The 21,140-nt window shown below is 49.1% G+C and overlaps 9 protein-coding genes across 9 annotated transcripts; 5 read left to right on the plus strand and 4 right to left on the minus strand.

Annotated features, from left to right (window-relative positions):
* Positions 1-336: 336 nt before the first annotated feature.
* On the plus strand, positions 337-2,334 carry ANOM_002333 (uncharacterized protein; the record flags this gene model as incomplete). Its single annotated transcript, XM_015547590.1, has 7 exons — positions 337-555; positions 654-776; positions 838-1,486; positions 1,556-1,605; positions 1,656-1,793; positions 1,861-2,158; positions 2,216-2,334. 7 exons carry the CDS (start codon positions 337-339, stop codon positions 2,332-2,334), a joined length of 1,596 nt encoding a protein of 531 aa, XP_015410595.1.
* A 166-nt stretch (positions 2,335-2,500) lies between these two features.
* Positions 2,501-4,299, minus strand: ANOM_002334 (uncharacterized protein; the record flags this gene model as incomplete). The annotated part of the gene is made up of 5 exons (XM_015547591.1): positions 2,501-3,346; positions 3,412-3,752; positions 3,808-3,905; positions 3,962-4,002; positions 4,057-4,299. 5 exons carry the CDS (start codon positions 4,297-4,299, stop codon positions 2,501-2,503), a joined length of 1,569 nt encoding a protein of 522 aa, XP_015410594.1.
* A 622-nt stretch (positions 4,300-4,921) lies between these two features.
* Positions 4,922-6,320, plus strand: ANOM_002335 (uncharacterized protein; the record flags this gene model as incomplete). The annotated part of the gene is made up of 3 exons (XM_015547592.1): positions 4,922-5,232; positions 5,287-5,523; positions 5,573-6,320. The coding sequence occupies 3 exons, from the start codon at positions 4,922-4,924 to the stop codon at positions 6,318-6,320; spliced, it is 1,296 nt and encodes a 431-aa protein (XP_015410593.1).
* A 1,385-nt stretch (positions 6,321-7,705) lies between these two features.
* On the plus strand, positions 7,706-9,008 carry ANOM_002336 (SMP-30/gluconolactonase/LRE family protein; the record flags this gene model as incomplete). The annotated part of the gene is made up of 3 exons (XM_015547593.1): positions 7,706-7,896; positions 7,955-8,429; positions 8,484-9,008. Coding segments are annotated over 3 exons (1,191 nt in total), but the record flags the coding sequence as incomplete, so codon positions are not given.
* A 502-nt stretch (positions 9,009-9,510) lies between these two features.
* On the minus strand, positions 9,511-11,028 carry ANOM_002337 (uncharacterized protein; the record flags this gene model as incomplete). The annotated part of the gene is made up of 3 exons (XM_015547594.1): positions 9,511-10,068; positions 10,135-10,751; positions 10,815-11,028. 3 exons carry the CDS (start codon positions 11,026-11,028, stop codon positions 9,511-9,513), a joined length of 1,389 nt encoding a protein of 462 aa, XP_015410591.1.
* Positions 11,029-11,590: 562 nt separating this feature from the next.
* On the minus strand, positions 11,591-13,233 carry ANOM_002338 (pyridoxal phosphate-dependent decarboxylase family protein; the record flags this gene model as incomplete). Its single annotated transcript, XM_015547595.1, has 2 exons — positions 11,591-13,123; positions 13,177-13,233. 2 exons carry the CDS (start codon positions 13,231-13,233, stop codon positions 11,591-11,593), a joined length of 1,590 nt encoding a protein of 529 aa, XP_015410590.1.
* Positions 13,234-13,980: 747 nt separating this feature from the next.
* Positions 13,981-14,593, plus strand: ANOM_002339 (uncharacterized protein; the record flags this gene model as incomplete). Its single annotated transcript, XM_015547596.1, has 2 exons — positions 13,981-14,227; positions 14,286-14,593. The coding sequence occupies 2 exons, from the start codon at positions 13,981-13,983 to the stop codon at positions 14,591-14,593; spliced, it is 555 nt and encodes a 184-aa protein (XP_015410589.1).
* Positions 14,594-15,613: 1,020 nt separating this feature from the next.
* On the plus strand, positions 15,614-16,724 carry ANOM_002340 (uncharacterized protein; the record flags this gene model as incomplete). Its single annotated transcript, XM_015547597.1, has 3 exons — positions 15,614-15,885; positions 15,935-16,016; positions 16,068-16,724. 3 exons carry the CDS (start codon positions 15,614-15,616, stop codon positions 16,722-16,724), a joined length of 1,011 nt encoding a protein of 336 aa, XP_015410620.1.
* Positions 16,725-17,626: 902 nt separating this feature from the next.
* Positions 17,627-18,841, minus strand: ANOM_002341 (Zn(II)2Cys6 transcription factor domain-containing protein; the record flags this gene model as incomplete). Its single annotated transcript, XM_015547598.1, has 1 exon — positions 17,627-18,841. The coding sequence occupies one exon, from the start codon at positions 18,839-18,841 to the stop codon at positions 17,627-17,629; it is 1,215 nt and encodes a 404-aa protein (XP_015410621.1).
* Between the last annotated feature and the right edge of the window lie 2,299 nt (positions 18,842-21,140).

A 21,140-nucleotide genomic window follows, 5' to 3' on the forward strand; every position in this document is an offset into this window, starting at 1 on the left:
ATTTACATAAATCGTCCGAGTATTGGCGGCAAGCTAGGCAGGGATCCGTTCGGGGTGGCCGTAAGAACCGGACCTTTTTCTTGACCATTGCCCCATGCATATGGGCCTATTCGAGTCTGGGCCGCAGCTATACGGGTTTCTTTGTCTTAACCCCAAATTGTCGCTTCTTGTCTCCTCATCTGTTCTCCTCTCCACTCCTTGTCTTAACTGTCTATGTGCCCTCGCTATCTGACGTCACGCCCTCGAATTCATTTGCCCTCGAGGAATTTTTGGGTCACTCTCCCCGTGAACAGAGGCGACAGAAACCGACAATTATTATCACCTGTAAAAACCAGCATGTCGTGGGAGACCATCGGCAAGGAAGCTCAGGCGAGGGTGCTGGAGTCCATCCCCGCGCGATGGAGGCTGGATCCCCAGAAATATCGGTCGCTGAAGGATGTGACGAGCGTGCCATACACCAGCGGCATCCTGACGAATGACCAGCTCAAGATTACTGAGCTCACCGTTGTCGAGATTGTGAAGCGTCTCGAGTCTCGTGAATTGAAGGCCGTCCAAGTTCTCGAAGCCTTTGCCGCTCGGGCTGCCATTGCGCATCAACTGGCACGTCAATGAAATCCCCGAAAGTTGTATGGTTAGGCTAACAGGACCAATAGGTGAACTGTCTGACCGATTGGTTCTATGAAGATGGGCTTCAGCAGGCAAAAGAGCTCGATCTGGTCCTGGACAACGGGGGCAAGTTGCAAGGGCCGTTACACGGAGTTCCGATCGCGTTAAAGGTAGCCATAGAGTTGAGTACGCTCATCTGGACCATATGAGGCTAATAGACTAGCCAAACAGGATTCCCATGAACTCAAAGGCCATGCTGTAACAATGGGCTACGTCTCACGGAGGGATAATATTGCCAAGGAGGATTCTAACATCGTGAGGACATTGCGCAATGCCGGTGCGGTCTTTTTTTGCAAGACCACCATGCCTCAGTCTGGAATGGCTTTGGAGACGGTCAGCAACCTCTGGGGCCGCACGGTAAACCCATTCAATAGAGATTTGGGCGCCGGTGGAAGTTCTGGTGGAGATGCGACGCTGGTGGCCCTACGAGGTAGCCCCATCGCTCCTTCAACGGATATGGGAGGATCTATCCGCATACCGGCTGCTTTCAACGGACTATATGCCATTAGGCCTACGTCAGATCGCATTCCAAAGGGTGGGATGACCAACACGAACACCGGGAATCTCACAATTAAGTTGTCTTGCGGACCTGTCTGCCACTCTCTCGACGACCTTGAGTTGTTTACTCGAATCATCAACGCCCATCCGCTCAACCAGTACGATTCCACTGCCGTGCCCGTACCTTGGAGAAAACTGGATGCTCTAGATCGTAAGCTCACCATCGGAGTATTGAAGTGGGATGGTGTGGTAATGCCTCACCCACCGGTACTTCGAGCATTAGAGCACACCAAGCAGACACTCGAGAAAGCCGGGCATGAAGGTGAATTACCGTCTTGAGTCTTATTTTGATTAAATCTTTTATCAAAACGAACACTGACCTGATTCAAAGTCATTACGTTTGATATGCCTTTTGATTGTTGGGATATTAAGAAAACCACGGTAAGCGTCCTGTTGGGTTCACAAGACCGTCGCATTAACGTGGAAGTCAGTTCGATATCTACTACCAGTCAGGCTCTGCTGGCACAATGTCCACACTAGCAGCCTCGGGCGAGCCTACTATACCAGCATTTGCAGACCTGCTCAGAGTCTTCAACACCCAAGAGCACTCTGCTGCTGAGGCATTGAGGGTACGGAGTTCTTTCTTTTCCCTCCAGTGAACATGATCTTCGAGAACCACACTGACAAGCCGGACAGTTCAATCTCAAAGCGAGATCCCTCAAGGAGCAATTTGCAGATGTATGGAACAAGACGGCCAATCGCACAAGCTCAGGTCGTGCAATTGACGCGCTGATATTACCCCCAGCCCCCGCAGTGGGCTACCCTCATGATTTTAACATCTACTGGGGATATACATCCTTGTTCAATCTTCTCGACTACCCTTCTGTGATCTTGCCGGTTGCCAACTTTAAGGTGGATCCACAGCTAGACCCCGTGGATTCTAATTACCGACCGGTAGAAACAAATCCCTATGATAAGCCCAATCATGAATTGTGTAAGTCGGCCAAACTTTCCCCTAGTGATACGATTTCTAAGAAGTCTTCATGCACAGATGACCCGAACCTGTTCGTGAACCAACCATCAACTATCCAGATTGTTGGGCGTCCTTTTCAGGATGAAGAAACTATACAGGTAGCCTCGGTTCTAGACGCGCTGTTTAAGGCTCCATAGATTAGATGAACTTAGCGATAATGGATGTTACGTTCGCCGAATTCGAACCCCTCATCCATAGTATGGGACCCATATGGATATCACCCATGGACCCCCTGGCTAGATACAGTGTTCATTTAGACAACAATATTACCTTGCATGGAACAGCGATACGCCAGGACCTTGTCTATATCCTATACCGAAAGTGTTTGTTCTCTTTATCAGTAATATCTTGGTAACCCTCCAATAAGTCCTCCTGAACTGCCACCAGAGAAACACGACCAGGACGCCTGTTCTCCACCCAGCACCACACAGTATACATCGATTGGAAAAGGATGACCGCGCAGTAAGTTCCCAGTAAGCCCTTGATAGCGGTAGGGTATCGCGGCACCTCTTTCGATAAGAACATATGAGGACCGACGATATTTCCCACGACAAAGCAAACAAAGTAGATGCTCAGCGTAGTAGTGCGCTTGGTGTGACCAGCCACATTTACACCAGCGAGCGTCCAGTTCAGTATTATAGGAGCACCGACGAAGTTCTGCATCCAACACATGGCCAAGAGGGCATACCGACGGTCAATTGGTATGGTTAACAGGCCAATCAGCCCAACCATGCCGGGCAGACAGCCCAAAATAACCGAGATTCCAAGCATGTTCCGATACTGAGAGACATAGCCCAGCGACAAGCAGCCCACGATCTCGAACGCTCCTCCGGGCGCTTGCATCAAGGATGTCCGCAATGGATCGAAATTTAATCCTTTGATGATGGCCGACATGAAGTTGGTGACTCCACTGTTGAGTATTCCGATGCCCATTCCCGCCATGTAAAGGAGATAACATCTGCCATCGAGAAGCGCCTCTTTGATTTGATAAGACTTGATCGTGGGGTTCTTGATTCCCATCTGATTGTGCGATACTCGCCAGACTGCGACAATGCGCTCGTATTCGGAGAGCATCTTCGCGTTATGAGGGCCGTCCGGTAGATAGGCCAGTATGACGAAGCCCCACAGGAGAGTCAGAGCGCCGACAATCTGAATAAATACGCATGCGCAATTAGCAAGCAGAGTATTGGAAGAATGTTGCCCACCGCACTCACCAAGAAAATTAGTTTCCAATTTGCAATCGTGAGTCCTTCAGTCGTACCCGTCCCATACGCAAGCAGAGACCCTAGAATGCTCGCAAGGCCGTTTGTGCAAAGCCAGAAGGAACTTCTGAGTGATTGTTCTTCGCGTGTCCAGAGCATGGAAGTGAGAAGCACCCAAGATGGCGAGATACATGCCTCGAATAGACCGAGGAAGAAGCGAACTGCGAAGAATCCACCGGTGTTGAAGACTGCAGCCTGCAGCATGCAGACCGCTCCCCAGACAATCAGCATTGCGCCGACCGTCTTTGCAATCGGCAGACGTTGCAATAACATGTTCCAGGGCCATGCACCACCTCATAGTAAGTCAATAGCCTTTCTTTACTCGGGTTGAGGGCCCTAGTAACGTACATAACCAACCAAAGTAGAGAGCGCTGACGACCCAGGAGTAATCATCTCCAGTCATGTGGGTGTCGGTCTGGAGGCCGTATGCATTCGAATAGTTAAGACTAATTATCATGTTACGAACATGCTTTGTTTATCGATGTCTAGCTGTCTCACTTACGTCTGTTTGTCCAAGAATGATAGCATATATGTTATCATCATCTAGAAAGTTATTAGCACGCTGAACGCTCAGAAGCAGTGTGCCTATAGTCTAACCATTGGCAGAACTAGAAAGTCCAGTTTTCGTCTAACTCTGACAGAGTCCTCTTCTAGCTGAGCGCGGTCAAACTGCAGTGATCGTTGCAGCATCTCTTGTCCCAGCTCATTAGGACCACTTCGAGCGTTCAACCGCTGGAAGAACGATTGTTCAACACGCACAGAAGAGACTTCGATTGGAGCATCGTGTTCCTTGATCGTGCTAGAATCATCTATCTTGGTGTCGATAGTTCCACCCTCCATGTTATCGGGGAACTTGGGTGAATACTTTGGTGGGCGTGTTGTCGAAGGTAACAGTTGCATACCATCATGGTGCTATACCAGCTGGGCTGAGGCTTATAGACAACATCCCCGTTTCGCAAAAGGTGGGGTATTCCTGCAAAGACTGGTGGAACCTCTTAGGGCTTGAACCGTTTAGAAAGTGTCAGAAGACTGTCCCCGATGTTTGAGGCTCCGTGGCTAGCCATCTCCGCGCCGCCCAAGGGGGGAACATGGATTTACACTGTTAACCAGCTGAATGTGCACTGTAGGCAGTGAGGACTTCCGCCGATGTACGAAGCTATCTGTCCGAACCGGAACAATGTGTGTTAGGGTTTCAGAAGACAGGACTCTCGAAACCTTTACTCCACATCGTAATCTTCCGAGCGGGTTCCGAGCAACTGACAAGAAAACTACATGACCGATCATCCAATGGAAGAGCGTGATTACCAATGGCAGAGAACGGAGAATTACTTAGCCATCGGTTTGAATTCAATAATATGTGTACTGCTTTCTCTCCTTTTCTTTTTCTTTGCATTGGCAGTATTTCCCCCTCTGAAGTTCCCTTACTGTTGTTGTCTTGAGCAATAGACTCCCCTACCACAGTATGGTGCTGCCACTTGAACTCCTACTTTCCCCATGGATTGCTCTTATTGGACCTATATTTGTGGCTCTATATTATCTCGTTCCTTATTTCTGGACACTTAATCACTTGAGGGATATCCCCGGGCCCCTTGCAGGTCAGCTCTCGAACTTCTGGCTTTTGCTTGCTTGTCGAGCAGGCAAGCGTTACAAATATGTAGATGAAGCTCACAAGCGATATGGCCCTATTGTCCGCATACAGCCTAATCATATCAGCATTGCCGATGAGGAGGTCATTCAGACCATATACGGACATGGGAGCGGTCTTCTAAAATCGTGAGCAAGTATCAAACGCGTGAAATATACTTAGCATTGCTGAATACTCGTTAGGTCCTATTATGACGCTTCCCTCATCACCACTCGCAGCATCTTTACTTCCAGGGACCGCGCCGAGCATTCTCGAAAAAGAAAAGTGGTGTCCCATAGCTTTGCGCCACAGGCGATGCGAAACTTCGAGCCGTTCATCCATTCATGGTTGAAGATCTTCATCCAGAAGTGGGACGATATCGCCCAGAAGGAAGCCCAACCTGACGGTTATGCAGATGTGGAGGGCCGCGTGTGGCTCAAGTAAGTTTCGTCATCACAGCGTCGACTGAATCATATATTGACGGGATAGTTACCTGGTCCTGGACATCATCGGCGACCTTGCATTCGGTGCACCCTTTGGTGTGCTCGAAGCTGCTTCAGAGGATATAACGATTCGCCTCAGCAAGGAGAAGTCCATCTCTCTCCCGGTTATCACGAGCCTCACGACCAGGAGCGAAATCGCAGCGACTGTAGGAGCACTCCCCGAACTCCGGCCCTACTTAAAATGGATCCCCGACCCCTTCTTCCATGCGGGTGTCACAGGAATGAACAACTTGCGTAGCCTGGGCACAGCTCGCATCCTCGATCGCCTGAGTAACCCACCCAGCGCGGACCGCCACAAGGACTTGCTCGAGCGCGTGCGAGAGGGGCGTGACGACAACGGCCAGCCCTTTGGAGTAGGAGAGCTCACCGCTGAATCTTTGACCGTGCTCATTGCGGGCACGGACACCACGAGTAGCACGTTTGCGGCATTGATGTACCATGTCGTTAGAACCCCTGGCGTTTTGAAGAAGCTACAAGCAGAACTCGACTCGGCGCTTCCGGCAGACACAGTGATTCCCTCGTATGACCAGGTGAAAACGCTTCCGTATCTAGGTGCTATCATCAATGAATCACTACGGCACCATTCCTCTATCAGTCTAGGTCTCCCACGTGAAATCCCACGAGGCACCCCAGGCCTCACCATAAGGGGACGTTACTACCCCCCAGGTACTGTTTTGAGTATTCCAATCTACACAGTGCACCACCTGAAGGAAGTCTGGGGCCGACGTGGATGAGTTCAGGCCCGAAAGGTGGGAGAACCTCACGCCACGCCAAAAGAAGGCCTTCATCCCATTCAGTTACGGCCCGCGAGCATGCCTCGGACGTAACCTTGCTGAGATGGAATTGAGACTGATCACCGCAACATGGGCCAGGAGATATGATTTTGTTTTGAGAAAGGATGAAATGGAAGTGTGTGAGGGATTGGCCAGGAAGCCAATTGCTGTTAACGTCGGACTGAAGCGGCGAGAGATTGCAGTCTGAGGAAATATGTATAGAGACATCGGTAGAACGAATTGTGGTAGAATTGGCTACGGTATATTAAATCGACTCTCACGACAAAATTAAATCGGTTTTGGACTATGTTGTTTAGTATTACGCACAATTGGCATGCTAGTTGGGATATTGAGATTTTTTTTAACATCAGTGGTTGGCAAAGCTTTGATAATGTCCTAAAAGATGGCAAGGCTATTATTGTCTGTCCTTGTCTGTCCTTGTTTGTCTTTGTTTCTCTCTCTTTCTTTTACACTTTGTATTTGTGCGCAGGACACTCTTACAGAGAAATCTAGATCTTTTCAATCTAACCCGCCCAACGTTGTGATAGTAATTTAGTGCTGATTCTAGACACCCACGACGAGATACCCAGTAAGTCTGATTTTGGAGATTACCCCAAATATGGCTTCCCCAACGTAATTCTCAGACACCTTATTCCTAACCTTTCTCCGCACTTTAATGTTCCGAGTGGGGTCCCGATGTCGAGATATCTATGGCCGTTACTCCGAGTGGGACTCCGAGGCCATATGTTCCGAGTGGCAGTGTCGGTAGTTGCTGGTACGTAATTGCTCCGATGGAAACAAGAAACAAGAAACAGCAATATGCAGGAATCAAACATGACTTCGCTCTATGGGATGCCGACTAGCCCCCTGGAATTAATTAATAGGGCCAGTATGTCAGCATATTCCAACATGGATGGTAATTGCTGTGAAGGAGGAAGATATAAAGAATGACTTGCCTGATCTAATCATGAGGGATTCTGGACTTCCTATGGTAGTAGACTGATGCCAACCGATGATGTTGCTCACACACCTTGAAGCCGATTCATCAGTAGCTTGGGTCCTGCTCGTATCATACCCACTCCTTTGGTCAGCAATTCGACCTAGTTTCACTTGCCAAGTCGGCAGGCGTAGATGAGTCTCTACGCCAAGTCGGACATTGCTAGCCATAACCGGTAGACAGTCAGAAAGCAATAGGGAGCGTCAAATGAAACTAAACAATGATAGAGATAGATATAGATATTAGGGTCACGCCCAATTGACAAATTCCCAGACTGGCAATTACCGTAGCTACTATGCGTCCTATAGCCTGCTGGTTATCTTGTTTGCCCAAGCTTCTCTCCATAAGCTTGGTGAGCTTCCCCCCGTTGGCGACAGCTCTCCTGACTCCCTTGCCACTTGAGTTCCAGGATACAACTGCGCAATGGGCGTATTTATCCTACGAAAACCCCTCGTTTGCCGTACTTGCAGGTGAATTCAACCGGTCTGCCTTCGTCGCGCAAACCAAAAGCGTGACATCTGATCCCGAAGTAACCAAAGCGTAGGTTCAATCTCCGTTTCCCTATCCAGTTTGTGTGATTGTTAACGCCAACCAACAGCTTGGAATATCTCAACTCCACAGACTTCGTCGCGTACGACGAACGATTCTTCGATTTAATCGGTCCCGAGGCAAGCATTCGCCGGTTACACGATCTCCCGTTCCAGACTCACGAGGCGCCGTGCTATAACCCGTCGACCAAGGAGCTCTTCTTCATCGAATGGGGCCCTCCGGGGGGCGACGACGGTTCTCACGATTGGCAGTACCTCCTGAACACGGAGACTAATGAGCTGCGCAAGATTTCGACCAACCCACCCATTCACAACGTGCACGGATGCGCATTCCACAATGGATTGTACTATGTCGTGACGGACGGGAGCCACAATCAGACTGCGTCGCTGAATAGAATCAATCCAGACACTCTGGAGGTGACTACTTTGCTTAATAACTACTACGGGTTGCCATTTCAGGGATTCAACGACCTTGACATCGATTCCGACGGCAATTTCTGGATCACCGATGACCACTATGGCTGGGTTAGTTCAATGCCGCTGTGTACGCACTCATATCCCCACTAACCGAATGTGTAGGGACGAGGAGTCGTACCTTTCACGCCACCTGTGCTCTCTACCGTCTATTTCGTCAACGGCACCACACTCCGTCCGAGACCCTTCCACGTCACTGAGAACCAGGCCAACGGTATTGCGTTCTCCCAGGGCCACGACGGCAAGGCGACCATCTTTATTTCCCACACGGGCGCCGTGTCCCCGGACAAGAGCCACAGAGAATACCCTTTCCGACCCCGGACTCTGGAAGCGTATGATGTGTCGTACCCGGGTGCATGGACGAGCGGCCATCGGCTCGTCAGCGTTCCTATCTCTTTCGTCTACGACGGTATCAGAACCACCAGGGGTGGCTGGGTCCTCGCCGGTGCGGGAGAGGGCGTAGATATACTCGACCCTCAGACCGGGCTGGCGTTGGGGACCATTCGCGTGGGCGGGGGGGACTATGTGGCGGTCAATACGGCCTTGGGAGAGAAAGAGCTGTGGATTGTTGGCGCTGGGGGCGTGTGGCATGTAACTGGCTTTCGTGAGACCCTCACAAGGGGCTTTTAGATGGCCTCCACAAGGACAGAGTGCTGGCTTCAGTTGGGATATTTTCTAGAAAGCAATGGGGCTGGTGACTTATTAGATGTTTTTATGTGTGACCTAACAAAAGCTTGTAACTGACCCTTACACTATATTAGACCTGAACAGGAAACTACTATCTGATGCTGCTTGAAATGAGTAGAAGTGTAATATGAATATTCACACCCTCTGTCTGTGGTATACCTCAACATTTTTGTAAATTTATATCACATGGGCATGAGAACAGCCTAATTGACTGTTATTCTAATTTCCTTATTGATTCACTTGCGACTTGTGATCCATAAGTGCGAGGAGTGCAGCATCAGAGCGCAACTCCACTCAACCCACGAAATTCACAATCTAGAACGACAATGAAATTTTTTCTATTTAAGGTGGGCATGTAGGGCTAGAAATATGCCAACGGTTATTCATGTGAGTTCTCTCGATCAACCATCTATATATCTTTTTTATCAACAGCGGCCATACATGTCTATATTTTAATCCACCATCCTCTCTTTGTCCTTCGTTGTCGAGTCAGTCTCGCCGCGAAGATAAACGCCGCTCCCAGCAGAAAACTAGTGCCCATGAGTATTTCAGCTCCAAGGTACCTGCCCCCTGTAGATGAAATAATTGCACCAGCGATCGGGTTCCCCGTGAGCGTTGCAAAACTGACAATGGTGAAGTTCATCCCGATGCGTGCGCCGCGCTTCGACAAGTCGGTCGTCAGACTCGACAGCCCTGCCGGAAACAGGCTCAAAATACCGCCGGCAACGATGCCGTACACGACCGTCCACGCGTAGAGTTGACCGGGTGTGTGCACTGCAATCCACGAGTACAGCGCGATGCCGGCAATCACACACGTCGGGATCATCATATTGAGCGGCCCCACCCTATCGGCGAAATGGTTTGGTATCATGCGGCCTACTACACCCACACCATTCAGGATCAGAAGGATGTTGAGGGAGTCGGTATAAGAGAAGTGAGGAGTGATGATGTCGCGGCTGTACGAAGCGACGTAGTAAAAGCCGAAGAACACCGCCCAGAAGTTCTGAGAACATTTCGTTAGTCGGCCCCGTTTAATCAGCGAGCCAGGTGTCGGGGGTCAGGTACTTACAAAGAACATGCCAGCGGTGAAGAAGGTATACTCCAGCTCTTTGAATGCAACCCATTCCACGAGTCTGCCTGCCTTGCGTGGCGGCAATCGTGACCTCATGAAGGTAGTGACAAAGAGCAAGGTGGCCACCTGCACAAAGCCGATGCCTCGCAATGCCCAACCAATCCCACTAGAGGGTATAAGCTGTCTGGCCATCGCAGAAAAGACAAGGCCCCCTGTTACAGAGCCACATGTGGCGAAACCGATGGCGAGAGATCGTTTCTTCTCAAAGTATGTAGAAACTACAGATACCGCTGGTGTGACCAGACAACCACTGCCGAGGCCACAGCAAATACCTTGCGACAGAACAAAGTGCCAATATTGCGTAGAGACTGAGGCAGTGAAGATACCGAGCGTGACCATGGCCGTGCCACAGACCAGAACATGGCGTAAATACCCACCATCTGTGAAGCGGCCGATGAAGGCGCCAACGAAAAAGCTCAGAAATACTTGAATCGAGCCGATCCACGAGATATCTGAAGGCGGCTTGTCCAGAAGTGTAGTGTAATATGTCTGAAAGACACCAAAGCTGTTAATGAAACCCCACGTATTCATGAAGAGAAAATGGCCGCAAAGTGCTGCAACGCACGATTAGCCAAACAGCATTTCTGTAGGATACTTAGAGAAAAGAAGCCACGCACCGCATAGCCATGCCTTCCAGCCTCCGTCCGGCGGTGGACCGGGTTCGTCATCGCTGTTCCTGGCAAGATGGTTTACAGTAGGATTTACAGCAATGGAATTGGGGGGTTCCTCTGTGGCCAATTTTTCAGGGTCCAGTGATAAGGTCCAGTGTTCTTCACTGCTTGAGGAGCTGACCCCAGCGGAATCGTCTTCCTTCCCGTGTCTGGGTGACATCGCCAGCCTTCCTTGTAGATGCCTGATGCGTCCTAGGAGTAAACAAGTAGCAGAGAATGACTGAGTCCTAAATCAGGGCTTGTACCCAAAATGAACGATCACTTATTATTGTTGAAAAGCATCACTTGCCGCATACAATTTTTAAATTGCCCTGCTTTGGTTGGCTCGCACAGTTTCGGAGTTCCTGGTGAGAGCTATCCTCCGGCCTTATCCTCCGGAACCACAGGCTTATATTCGGCCCTTTCAGGAGGGACTTGATTATTATTATTGTGATTATTCAACATTATCAGACATCGGCGACCAGTGGATGCGCTACTTAATAAATATGGATTTTCAAGTTGACTGCGTAGCATTGACACTTTTCACGCACCTTTCCATCCAGGAGAAATTGTGACTAAAATGCGAGTTGTAGCAAGCTTACAATGAGCTTTTTTTCCATTTCTCATTTAGCCATGATACTTACGTAGAACTAGGAAGGCTGACTCCCTATCTAATGGGACCCTCTACAATTAGCTAGCAATCGGTGGGAGTATCTAGTCAGTGGAGGGCAGCGCTGGAGATCTTATAATCCCGATGATTCTCCTAGCCGCACCAATGCCGAAATTAACGATTCAACTCCCTGTCGAGTAGTTAAACGGTTACATGCGATTCGAACACACTCTCCCGTCGAGTTATACGGAGCATAGTCGATCTTCCATCCGTGCTCTGTGAGATGCTCATACAAAACACGAGTGTTGTGGCTGTTGATCGCGGCCGTGCGAGCGATATCCGATGCTCCATTCTCTTCTCCTTTCGGTCTCCAATAGAAACAAACTTGAGCGAAGATCTTCGCAATATCTCCTATCAACTCCAGTCGCGGATGAGCCTTGACGAGGGCGGCCAGGTGCCGTGCGCTGTCAACAGCCTGCTCAACTTCGCGGGCTATGCCTCTAGTTCCATAATAAATCCAGTGTAGAAACATCTTTGTTGCGTCGGACCGCCGAGAGCACTGTACCGTCAGAGAAGCCAAATCCCGGATATCAACCGCATCGGGAGCTTCTTCCACGAGCTTGGAGTTTCTCCAATCGTATTCGTTGTTGTCTCCATTTGTTCCATTTTCGGATATTTCAGATTCTTCAGCCGTTTTATCATGGAACAAGTATCCCGCGTTCAGTTTGTTGGCCAGCCAAAAAGTGCGCAGATCGTTTGTTAGCAGGAAGGCACAAACAAGAGGCACACCCAGCATCTTGTGGGGGTTGAAGGCAATACTATCGGCCAGTTCAGTTCCTTTGATCAGATGTCTCAGGTTATCAGAGAATGCAACCGCCCCTCCCCAGCAGGCATCGACATGAAACCACGCGTTCGCCTTGCGTGCGATTTGCCCTATTTTGTCGATAGAATCAAAGGCGCCATTCACGGTATTACCTGCTGTGGCGTTGATGAAGAGCGGCTTTTTGCCCCTTTGAATGGCATCGTCTACTGCGGCTTCGAGAGCCTCGACGTCCATTGTCCCGTCGTCCAATGCCGGCACACTGATAACCGAGTCGCTGCCGAGCCCCACGATCTGTGCCGCGTTGGACACTGAATAATGGGCTGCGTCTGAGACAAAGATCACATATTTCCCAGGCGCGACACCCTGCTGCTTAGACTCCGGTGACACGATGTTGCGAGCAACTAGCAGGGCGAGCATGTTTCCCGCAGCTCCCCCCGGCACCGTAACGCCGCCAGCGTGTAGACCCTCCAGGCCGAACAGTTTAGCCAACTCTCTGCTGACATGTTTTTCGACCGTCGTGAGAGCGGGTGATGCACGCCACACATGGCCATTGTTGTTGAAAATCGACAAGAACAGATCGGCGGCTGTTCCTGGCGGGGATGGCGCGGAGACCAACTTTCCCAGGAAGCCGGGCGATGAGTTATTCACCGAGTGCTCGCTGAGCAACGAGACTGCATTGCTGAATCCTTCCTGGCCAAGTCCTTCGGTTGAACAATTGCGAAGAAGTTGTTCCAACTCCTCGGGCAACTTTTTTAGGTCCTGCTCTTTCACAGGGCTAGGTTCTGACGTGCCGTCGGGAATATGGAGTTTGGGCGATGTGATACTCTGAACGAGTTGCACAAGCTATTGTCTTTCCTGTTAGATTCTTGACATAAGTGTTAAAGATGCATACTTACGTCTGCCAATTGCTTTTCTCTAGATGAACCAAGTTCGGTATTTTTGTGGGCTGTCATCGTGTCCGGATAACGCTTAAGGAGGAATTCAATGTGCAGAGGATTTTTTGGTTGTATGTGACGATGCGGATCAAATCCGGATCAATCTCACGATTATATTTATAATTATTATGCTAAAGTTACAAAGGTAAAGAGATACTTGAGAAGTTTTATATGTATAGATTATAGGGTATAGCATCAATCTCTACGGACCCCAGGTATCTTGACAGACGAGAAGAAATCCAAGGAGACATGCAGTGGTCAAACAACGGAGTCATTAAGGCGTAAAACGCAGCTTGTATTTGCTTTCACATTATTCCGAGTGGAATCTACGATAGGTTTTAGCATAACAGTGCTGCACCGCCGCCATTCCATCTGGTAGAGTGAGAAATGGACCGAGCAAATCAATAATGGTTCTCGGAGAGATTTAACCCCACTTTCGGAGGATAAATCTGTGAGATGAACGAATTAACTAGCGGCGATCAGCTAATTGTCCATAATTACATGCCATGCCGATCGTTCATTTCTGCATTATTATTCCGATGCACGCTTACAGTACCCACTTGGGCCAGACCTTTTGTTAACATTTCAATGCAGGAGGTGGAGTCAATTGACCTTAGCTTGTTCCTTCAGACATGCCCCTCATGTTCTCTCTCGTGAACATCATTCATGGACTTGTCAAATAGTGATTGATCACCCTCCCGGACATGGTCCCTACAGTGACCGAATGATTACTTTCCACGAAACCGGAAGTCATCTTCTATCATAATGGCACCTGAGAATTGGCATCGCGGGGACTATCTCGTCTCGACAGACCCGGACCTGCTTCAGGTCGATGCCGTGAATGCCGCTCTAGGCTCTGAGATGGTATGGTGGGCTGGCGATCTGCCAGCCGCGGCACTTCAGGAAGCGCTGCACAGTTCACTCTGTTTTGGCCTCTACCAAAAGACACCGATAGAGACATCAAATGGGACAAAGACCTCTTCAACTTCAAATGGAGTCGAACAGTCTTCGAGTAAGTGGATTCCTAGAAACAACAAGCCTGCCATTTCTGGCTAAGACCGTCGCAATAGTCGACAAGACTCCCGCCACTCTGAAGCAGATCGGGCTCGTGAGAGTCATCACGGATAACGTTACGTTCGCTTACCTGACTGATGTCTATATTCTGGACGGGCATCGGGGTGCCGGTCTTGGGCGCTGGGTACTCGAGATCTTGAATGAGAAGCTACGCAGCTGGCCGCATCTTCGCCGCGTGATGCTTTTGACGACGGACAAGATGCATCTTTTTAGCCGGAACTTGGGTATGAAAGACTACAGGGAGTTTGATGGCATGAAGGGGGTTTCTATCGCGATGGTTGAAGGGCCGGGCGCCCAGCATTGAGTAGTTTGAGTCTTCGTGTGCGCGACTGAGCATTTGTATATCCGTTTTAGATAGTAGCTAGGAAGATTCTACATTCAAGGTCATAAACCTTCAAATTTGTTTACAGAGTAATCGCTATTCAAACAGGAAGTAATATTTACAACTAGGTTAACAGCCTGGAAGGGACGTCCACAGCTGGGGTCGCGCACTTGATGGGAGCGTGATTGAGCTCGCTTAGCCACCGTAGGATATGAGCATTAGAGCTTGAGCTATATAATTTTGATTCGTTGTAGCGTAGTAGTCGAAATCCACACAGCACGCCAAATCCCAGCCTAAAGCCCACTGGGCATGCGTAAGACTTCGATCCCTACATTGCCTCATCGCTACGATGTCCTCTCGGGATTGCCGATTCCAATTACATCCACGCTGATCCTAGACTAGTTCAACTCCGGCTCTAAGCCCTCAAACTAAGTGATCCATTCAGAACGGAGAAATACCTCTGGATTACTGGCTACGATGAACTACTGTTAATGACTCAAACCACAAGTGGACAAGTTGATCTTACGTGGCTGGCGGCTGGCGGAGGTTCGGGGATACATCGAAAATGAGCGTAGTATCCCGCAGTGTGAAACAAATCGGAACCTCCTCTATTCCTATGGCCATCCTTTCATCCGACACCGGTTGTGATTTCTTCACGGAAGCAGAATCTCCGGTTACGATCGTCTCCCCGATGACAGGAAATCCTTGGCTACAAGCTCCGGAGGCCACCTAGCTGAAAAGGTGCTCAGCTGAAGAAATTCCAGCCTCGGTCGGCCAGAAACCGGACAAAGGTTTGAAGTCTATTGCTCCTAGTGGCGTGATTCAGATCATTGTATGAGAATCTAGACTCTTGTCGCAAGTGAGATCAACCACATTTCAAAGGATATAAGGGCGCTCCTGTTTGGTAAAGAAGAATCATTCTCGAGCATTACAAGCATCGGAAGCACTCGCAGTATCAGAATCCCTCTCATCAACCTTTCTTGCTCTTTATCTACCTTCAAAATGACCGTTAGCCGTCCAGCTGAATATAAGGATGTCCGCACTGCGGACCTCTCCACTATCCAGTTCTCCAACCTTTTCGACAAGGACGAGGCGGAGCTGAAGAAGCTTCTCAAGGCTTGTGAGAAAGACGGTTTCTTCTATCTCGATCTCCAGAGCGAAGGCTCTGAGAAGTTCTGGAAAGACCTATACGAAATTGACAGCATCACCAAAGAATGGTTTTCTCAGCCAGCCGATGTGAAGTTGAAGACCCCCACCGTATCTCTCTCTCATGGGTGAGTTTCAAGACTGTACAACTGATCTTGACTGGACAATAAACTAAAGAAGCTCGGAAACCAGTTTCAAGGCTGTTGGCAACCAGTCGGGAGCCGTTGAATCGCTCAAAGACGGCTTCGAAGCCCTAAAGGTATGCTACTACTTTCTTCCGCATTATCAGATCCATGTGTAACAAGACTAGATTGGAAAATTCGAGCTGGACGGGCGATGGGCGCTTCCTTCCGTTGCTCAGGACAACCTGGTCTTGTTCGACCAATTCACTGCTGCTTGCCATTTCATCTCGAAGCTTTTGCTGGACTGCATTTCCGATGAGCTAGGCCTCAAAGGAGATGCTCGCCTGGAGACCTACCACCGTGACGACTGCCGCTCCAAGAGCACCCTTTACTTCCTTCACTACCCTCACGGTGCTCAGGACCCGAGCCAGGTTGGCCAGAATATGCACACTGACATCGGTTCCCTCACCATCCTTTACGCGCCGCAGTGGGGCCTCCAAGTCTTCTCGCCCAACGACGGCGCCTGGGAATACGTCGAACCGCGACCAGGCCATGCTATCGTCAACGTTGGCGACACCCTGCGGTTCCTTTCGAACAAACGCCTTCGCTCCGCACTGCATCGCGTCTTGCCTCTGGGCGGGATCCAAAAAGAAGACCGCTACTCCATCTCGTACTTCTTGCGGGCGTCGGACTCCACCGAGTTCAAAGACAGCGACGGCGATGAGTCTAGCGCTAAACACTGGTACCTGAAGAAATACGAGATGTATGAGCTGCCCCATTCGATCCAAAAGGAAAAGACGACACTTTCTGGAGGAATGGCGCAGGAACTACTTGCCTCGTTCTAGATGTTCTGCCGTGGAATAAATCGATTTAGTGCTGTTCTTCTTCTTGTTTCTCCCCAGTTTCTATCAAGCCGTTCTCTTTCCACTCAAAAAATTCTCCGTTAGTTAGCATAGCTTTTGAATCTACTTGATTTGCAACCAGGTTTATGCATCAAGGCATGGCCCAGTGTAACGCAATTTTAATACGAGACAAAAAAGGAATGATTTTCTCACCGACCAAATAGAGTTGATTGGCGAATCCCAGAGCCTAGGCAGCCGCGGGTTCAGGGTCCCAAGGAATCACTGCAGCAATAATTCGTACATTAGTATGAACTATAAATTAGGATTTTTGTTAGTAGAATTGTAAACGGCGTCGGCGAAATTGAAATATGCAACCAATAATGTATGTGAATTATTTTAACATATACATTTAGGTGTTTCTCTATGACAAGATTGCTAAATTAGTATCGAAGCCGAATCCGAGATTTATTTTGACAACATCAACCGAGAAAATATATAACCCGCGGGGCAATACAAGAAGGATAATGACTAAAGGTGAGACTGTTAACAATTTATATTTACTATATTCTATGCAAAATAGTAGTGTCATTGCGTAGTATTCCTGTCTTGTACTGTAGCACCATAACGGTACGACCATGCCTTGCCATGAAGTTGCTGAAATCACGACACTAGTAGGAAGCAACAGTTACATTGTGACAGCCTGAGGCATGCTCTGTGGTTTGCACCGTTTGCCTCTCTCACGGGCCTCGCGTCCCCACCTTCTTTCTTCCCCCTCATTATTACAATTCTGCATACGATAGCGCCATTATAATCAGTATTGAAAAGGCTGTCGCAGAAATATGCTTACGGTTTGTGAGAACAGGGGTATACACTGCGAGCCGAGTCAGTCATGGAAATACTGATTGCTACTCAAGTAATTCTATTCTCGTCATTTTATCTTTCAATGCTTCTATAACCCCCAAGGTCTTGGTATCATCCGTTTCTTCCAAGCATGATCCTTTCAGCGCTGCCAAGATCGACTCCCCCTGTTTCCCACCGAGGAGCCCTGGTCTCCGGGAAACACTATCGCAATTTGGCTCCTCTGAGACGCAGCAATCCGGAGGAAGCCCCAATGCAAACTCAATGGGCCGTATTTTAAGTTGCATGAGTTGTACAAATAATCGACCAAAAACATTCTTTGGAGATGGGACGACGAATCCCCCCAACGAAATATTTGGCGTGGAATTCAGAATGAAATCTCGCACCACGGGGTTGCTGGAGGCCTGGTCGAGGACGTAGGAAAAGATGCAATCGTATATCAGGACGAGCTGCAGATAACAAGACATAGCAGTTAACGAATAGGAGACGTTCATTTCCTGTCGGAATCCGGGTGTTCTGCCCCCCTCTTGGTGGGTCAGCCTACTTCTTACGATACTGAGCAGCTGCTCAAACTCGGAGATGACCTCGAATGTGCTGGAGAGCGGGTTGAATTCTCGGCTTCCGTCGCCTGCCTGTCGTTGGCAACTGCATGGGCTGCAATCCAGCTTCATAACCGTTGTGATGTCCCATGACACTGACCGGAGCAGAAATAATTGTTTTGAGAGCTGCTGTTGCAGTCGCGGTAGTTGGAATCCAGGGTCGTAGGTTTGGTCCAGCAAGTGAAACGATGAGCATCGACTCAACGCACTTGAGTCGCTTGATGAACCCCATAGAAAAGGAAAGTCAGTCGCTGGGTCGGGGTATTTAAGTCGTGAGTCTGCAAAATCTTGGATATACATCGGGGGGGAGACGGGCGAGAAGAGCGTAGCAGGGTCACTTCCGCTGCCATCCAAAGAGGTGGAAGCCATCCCAAAGAGATCTTCCGGTAGGATTGATACATTCCCTGCGACAAATCCGGATTCGATTGCCCTACCGCTGTCCAAGCTTTTGGTTCGAGACTCTTGAGGCTCCCGGGTGGAACAGTGGTGGCTTGAAGGATTATTGCGCCCTGCTGGGCGGCCCGGCGTCTTTCGCAGACTGACAATGCACTCCGCCTGAGCTTGTAGGCATCTTACACAAGGCTCGAAATTATTCTCGTCCCTCCGAATACATTTGAGTTTCTGGTCCCGGCAGCGCTCGCAGGCCAAACGTCGCTTCGACATGTGCCCTGATGGATCTGAGTGGTCTGTCGCCAGCATCGGATCGAACCAGTATGACCGGAAAAGAAAAACAAAAAAGAGGTAAAATTTTGTATCTTCGACTCAGAATATTTGAAGGGGCTTACGCCCAGGATTGATAAATCCGAATGAGACGTCGACATACCCATCAATCGCAATTGACGCGGCCCGATTTCCCAGCATCTTTATAGTATTGGCCCTGCCTAACGATGCAGTCAGGGTCTGCACGCCATACAGCCCATGTATTCCATTATTGCGTACGACCTACGAGAAGTGGCAATGGTTCAACAGTTGCTTACGCCCTTCGTGAGCACTAACCGAAGGGGGAAAAAATTGTGTATGAAAAAAAGGAGCGATCCTACCTAAAACAGCCGAATCGACTGCAGCTCGTATCCCCGTGCGGAGTTGCAGTGGAAGCAGTAATATGGCGCGTCTGAAGGCGCCAATGTGACCCCAGAAAACACAGGGCCCCATGGCTGCATGTGGTTGGATTCTGCAATAAAAAGTGTCATCAAATGTCGAGCCGAATACGATTGGCAGGCCGTTCCCATATCCTGGTCATTACCAATCTAAGCTAAGCGCTAGTTCTCTCGCAGATGATCTGCCTAGATTGACTTTGGCAGCTTGTGCCTTCGCCCATTCTTGGCCCGGGGTCCAGATGAGTCCATCGGCCATTCCCTGCTAGGTCCTGAGGCGGCTACTCACAACAGGTAGCTATAGGCGAGATACCCAGAACAATTGATTGCCTGCAAGAAAGTACGACAATGTGGTAGGCCCACAACGGCGACTTTTTTTTATACTTAGTCCCTCGGATCCGGAAGACCAGCGGCAACCAGCGAGCCAACGGGCGAAGGATCCGGCTGCGAGCCGGCCCGGGATCCACTTATCCAGTGGTGGCGTATTCCAGGGCTTCAACAGGACGTACTACCTGCCATATGCTGGTTTGGAGCTGAAACCTGAAACCTGAAAAGGATGTAATTCATGTCTTCAAGCCTAGCCAGTTTTGGAACGATGGAATCTCCAACTCGGCATCCACCGCGAATCTGGGAGGGCCTGAGCGTATTCGCACGGCTCTTGGCGAAGATGATCAATGATCGTCAGAGAAGACTTTGTGGGAATGTGAGTGGGCAGGTGAATGTAATTGGGGAGAGCGATTTGGGGCTAGTTTTGGGTTCTATATCGAAGGATTCATTGATCTTCAGCCTTGCGTGTGCGCCTCCAATATGGTGTGCTAGGTGAGACGCCCGCGTTTGGAGTAACCTCCTCCTCGTCCACGAAAGTCCACGGCCAACGGCCCCGCCGGCCCACGTGCAGCTATTGACCGCTCTCATGCCGATTTCCCCTTTGGGGCAAGCGAGTGAAGGTCTGCCTAGGCTGAAGAAAATTGCGATGTGCCGTGAGCCGAGTCGACCTCAACATCTTCCTTCAAGACACAGTCCGTCAGCTCAGAAGGTATGCGGTATACCGTATATCTTGGTGCCAATGCAGGGCCTATTCTTATTGTGTATCTGCACTATTACTGCCTGGATAAGGCCCGGACTTGTGCAACAGCAGTAGTGTAATATTGCACATTTTTGCAAGGCATAACTCTGTAATTATATATTTATGTCCTTGGGGTGTTACCCTGTGCCCAATGTCACAGTGGGGTTGCTCTCTGTCCTGCCCGGGCTTAGAATGTATTCAAAGCCTCTATTCAATTGGTTATATCTTATACATGAAGCAAGTATGTTATACATTGACAAATAGACTATTGAATCTTCATTGCTGTTGGGATATTTGATTTTGGCTATTTTATATGGAATATAGAGGTGGGATGTTCGCTGGTGAAATACGTTATCACGAATATAGTAGCTACTAGATAGTCCATGCTCTTAACATTCCAGCAGTGAAGCGTATCTCCGAGTCGTACCTTACTTTACTGATGTGTTTTCTATAGTTCAGTGGATTTGTAGGGTATCTCTATACTTTATTCTACGTCATCGATGAGAATATTCAGGGCAATGGGTGTGTACTGTGTATTGAGCATTGTATGATCCTGTCTAATATTGTACCCAAAGTACCCACAACTGTAGAGTGTTCGAGAACAAGGGTTCGATCATTTACAACTTGGATATGATAGTCAATAGAATAGACGCCGTCACGTTGTACAGGCTTCATTACTCTTAGTGGGTACTTTAAAATAATTTAAATAATAGCTAAAATACTACTAATAGTAATCTTCTTTCCAGTCAAACCTCGATATCCACAAGTTACAGGGTCTACCCTCTATTTTTTTACTCTTTAG

The sequence above is a fragment of the Aspergillus nomiae genome, assembly GCF_001204775.2.
Source record: "Aspergillus nomiae NRRL 13137 chromosome Unknown contig00026, whole genome shotgun sequence".
Taxonomy (NCBI): domain Eukaryota; kingdom Fungi; phylum Ascomycota; class Eurotiomycetes; order Eurotiales; family Aspergillaceae; genus Aspergillus; species Aspergillus nomiae.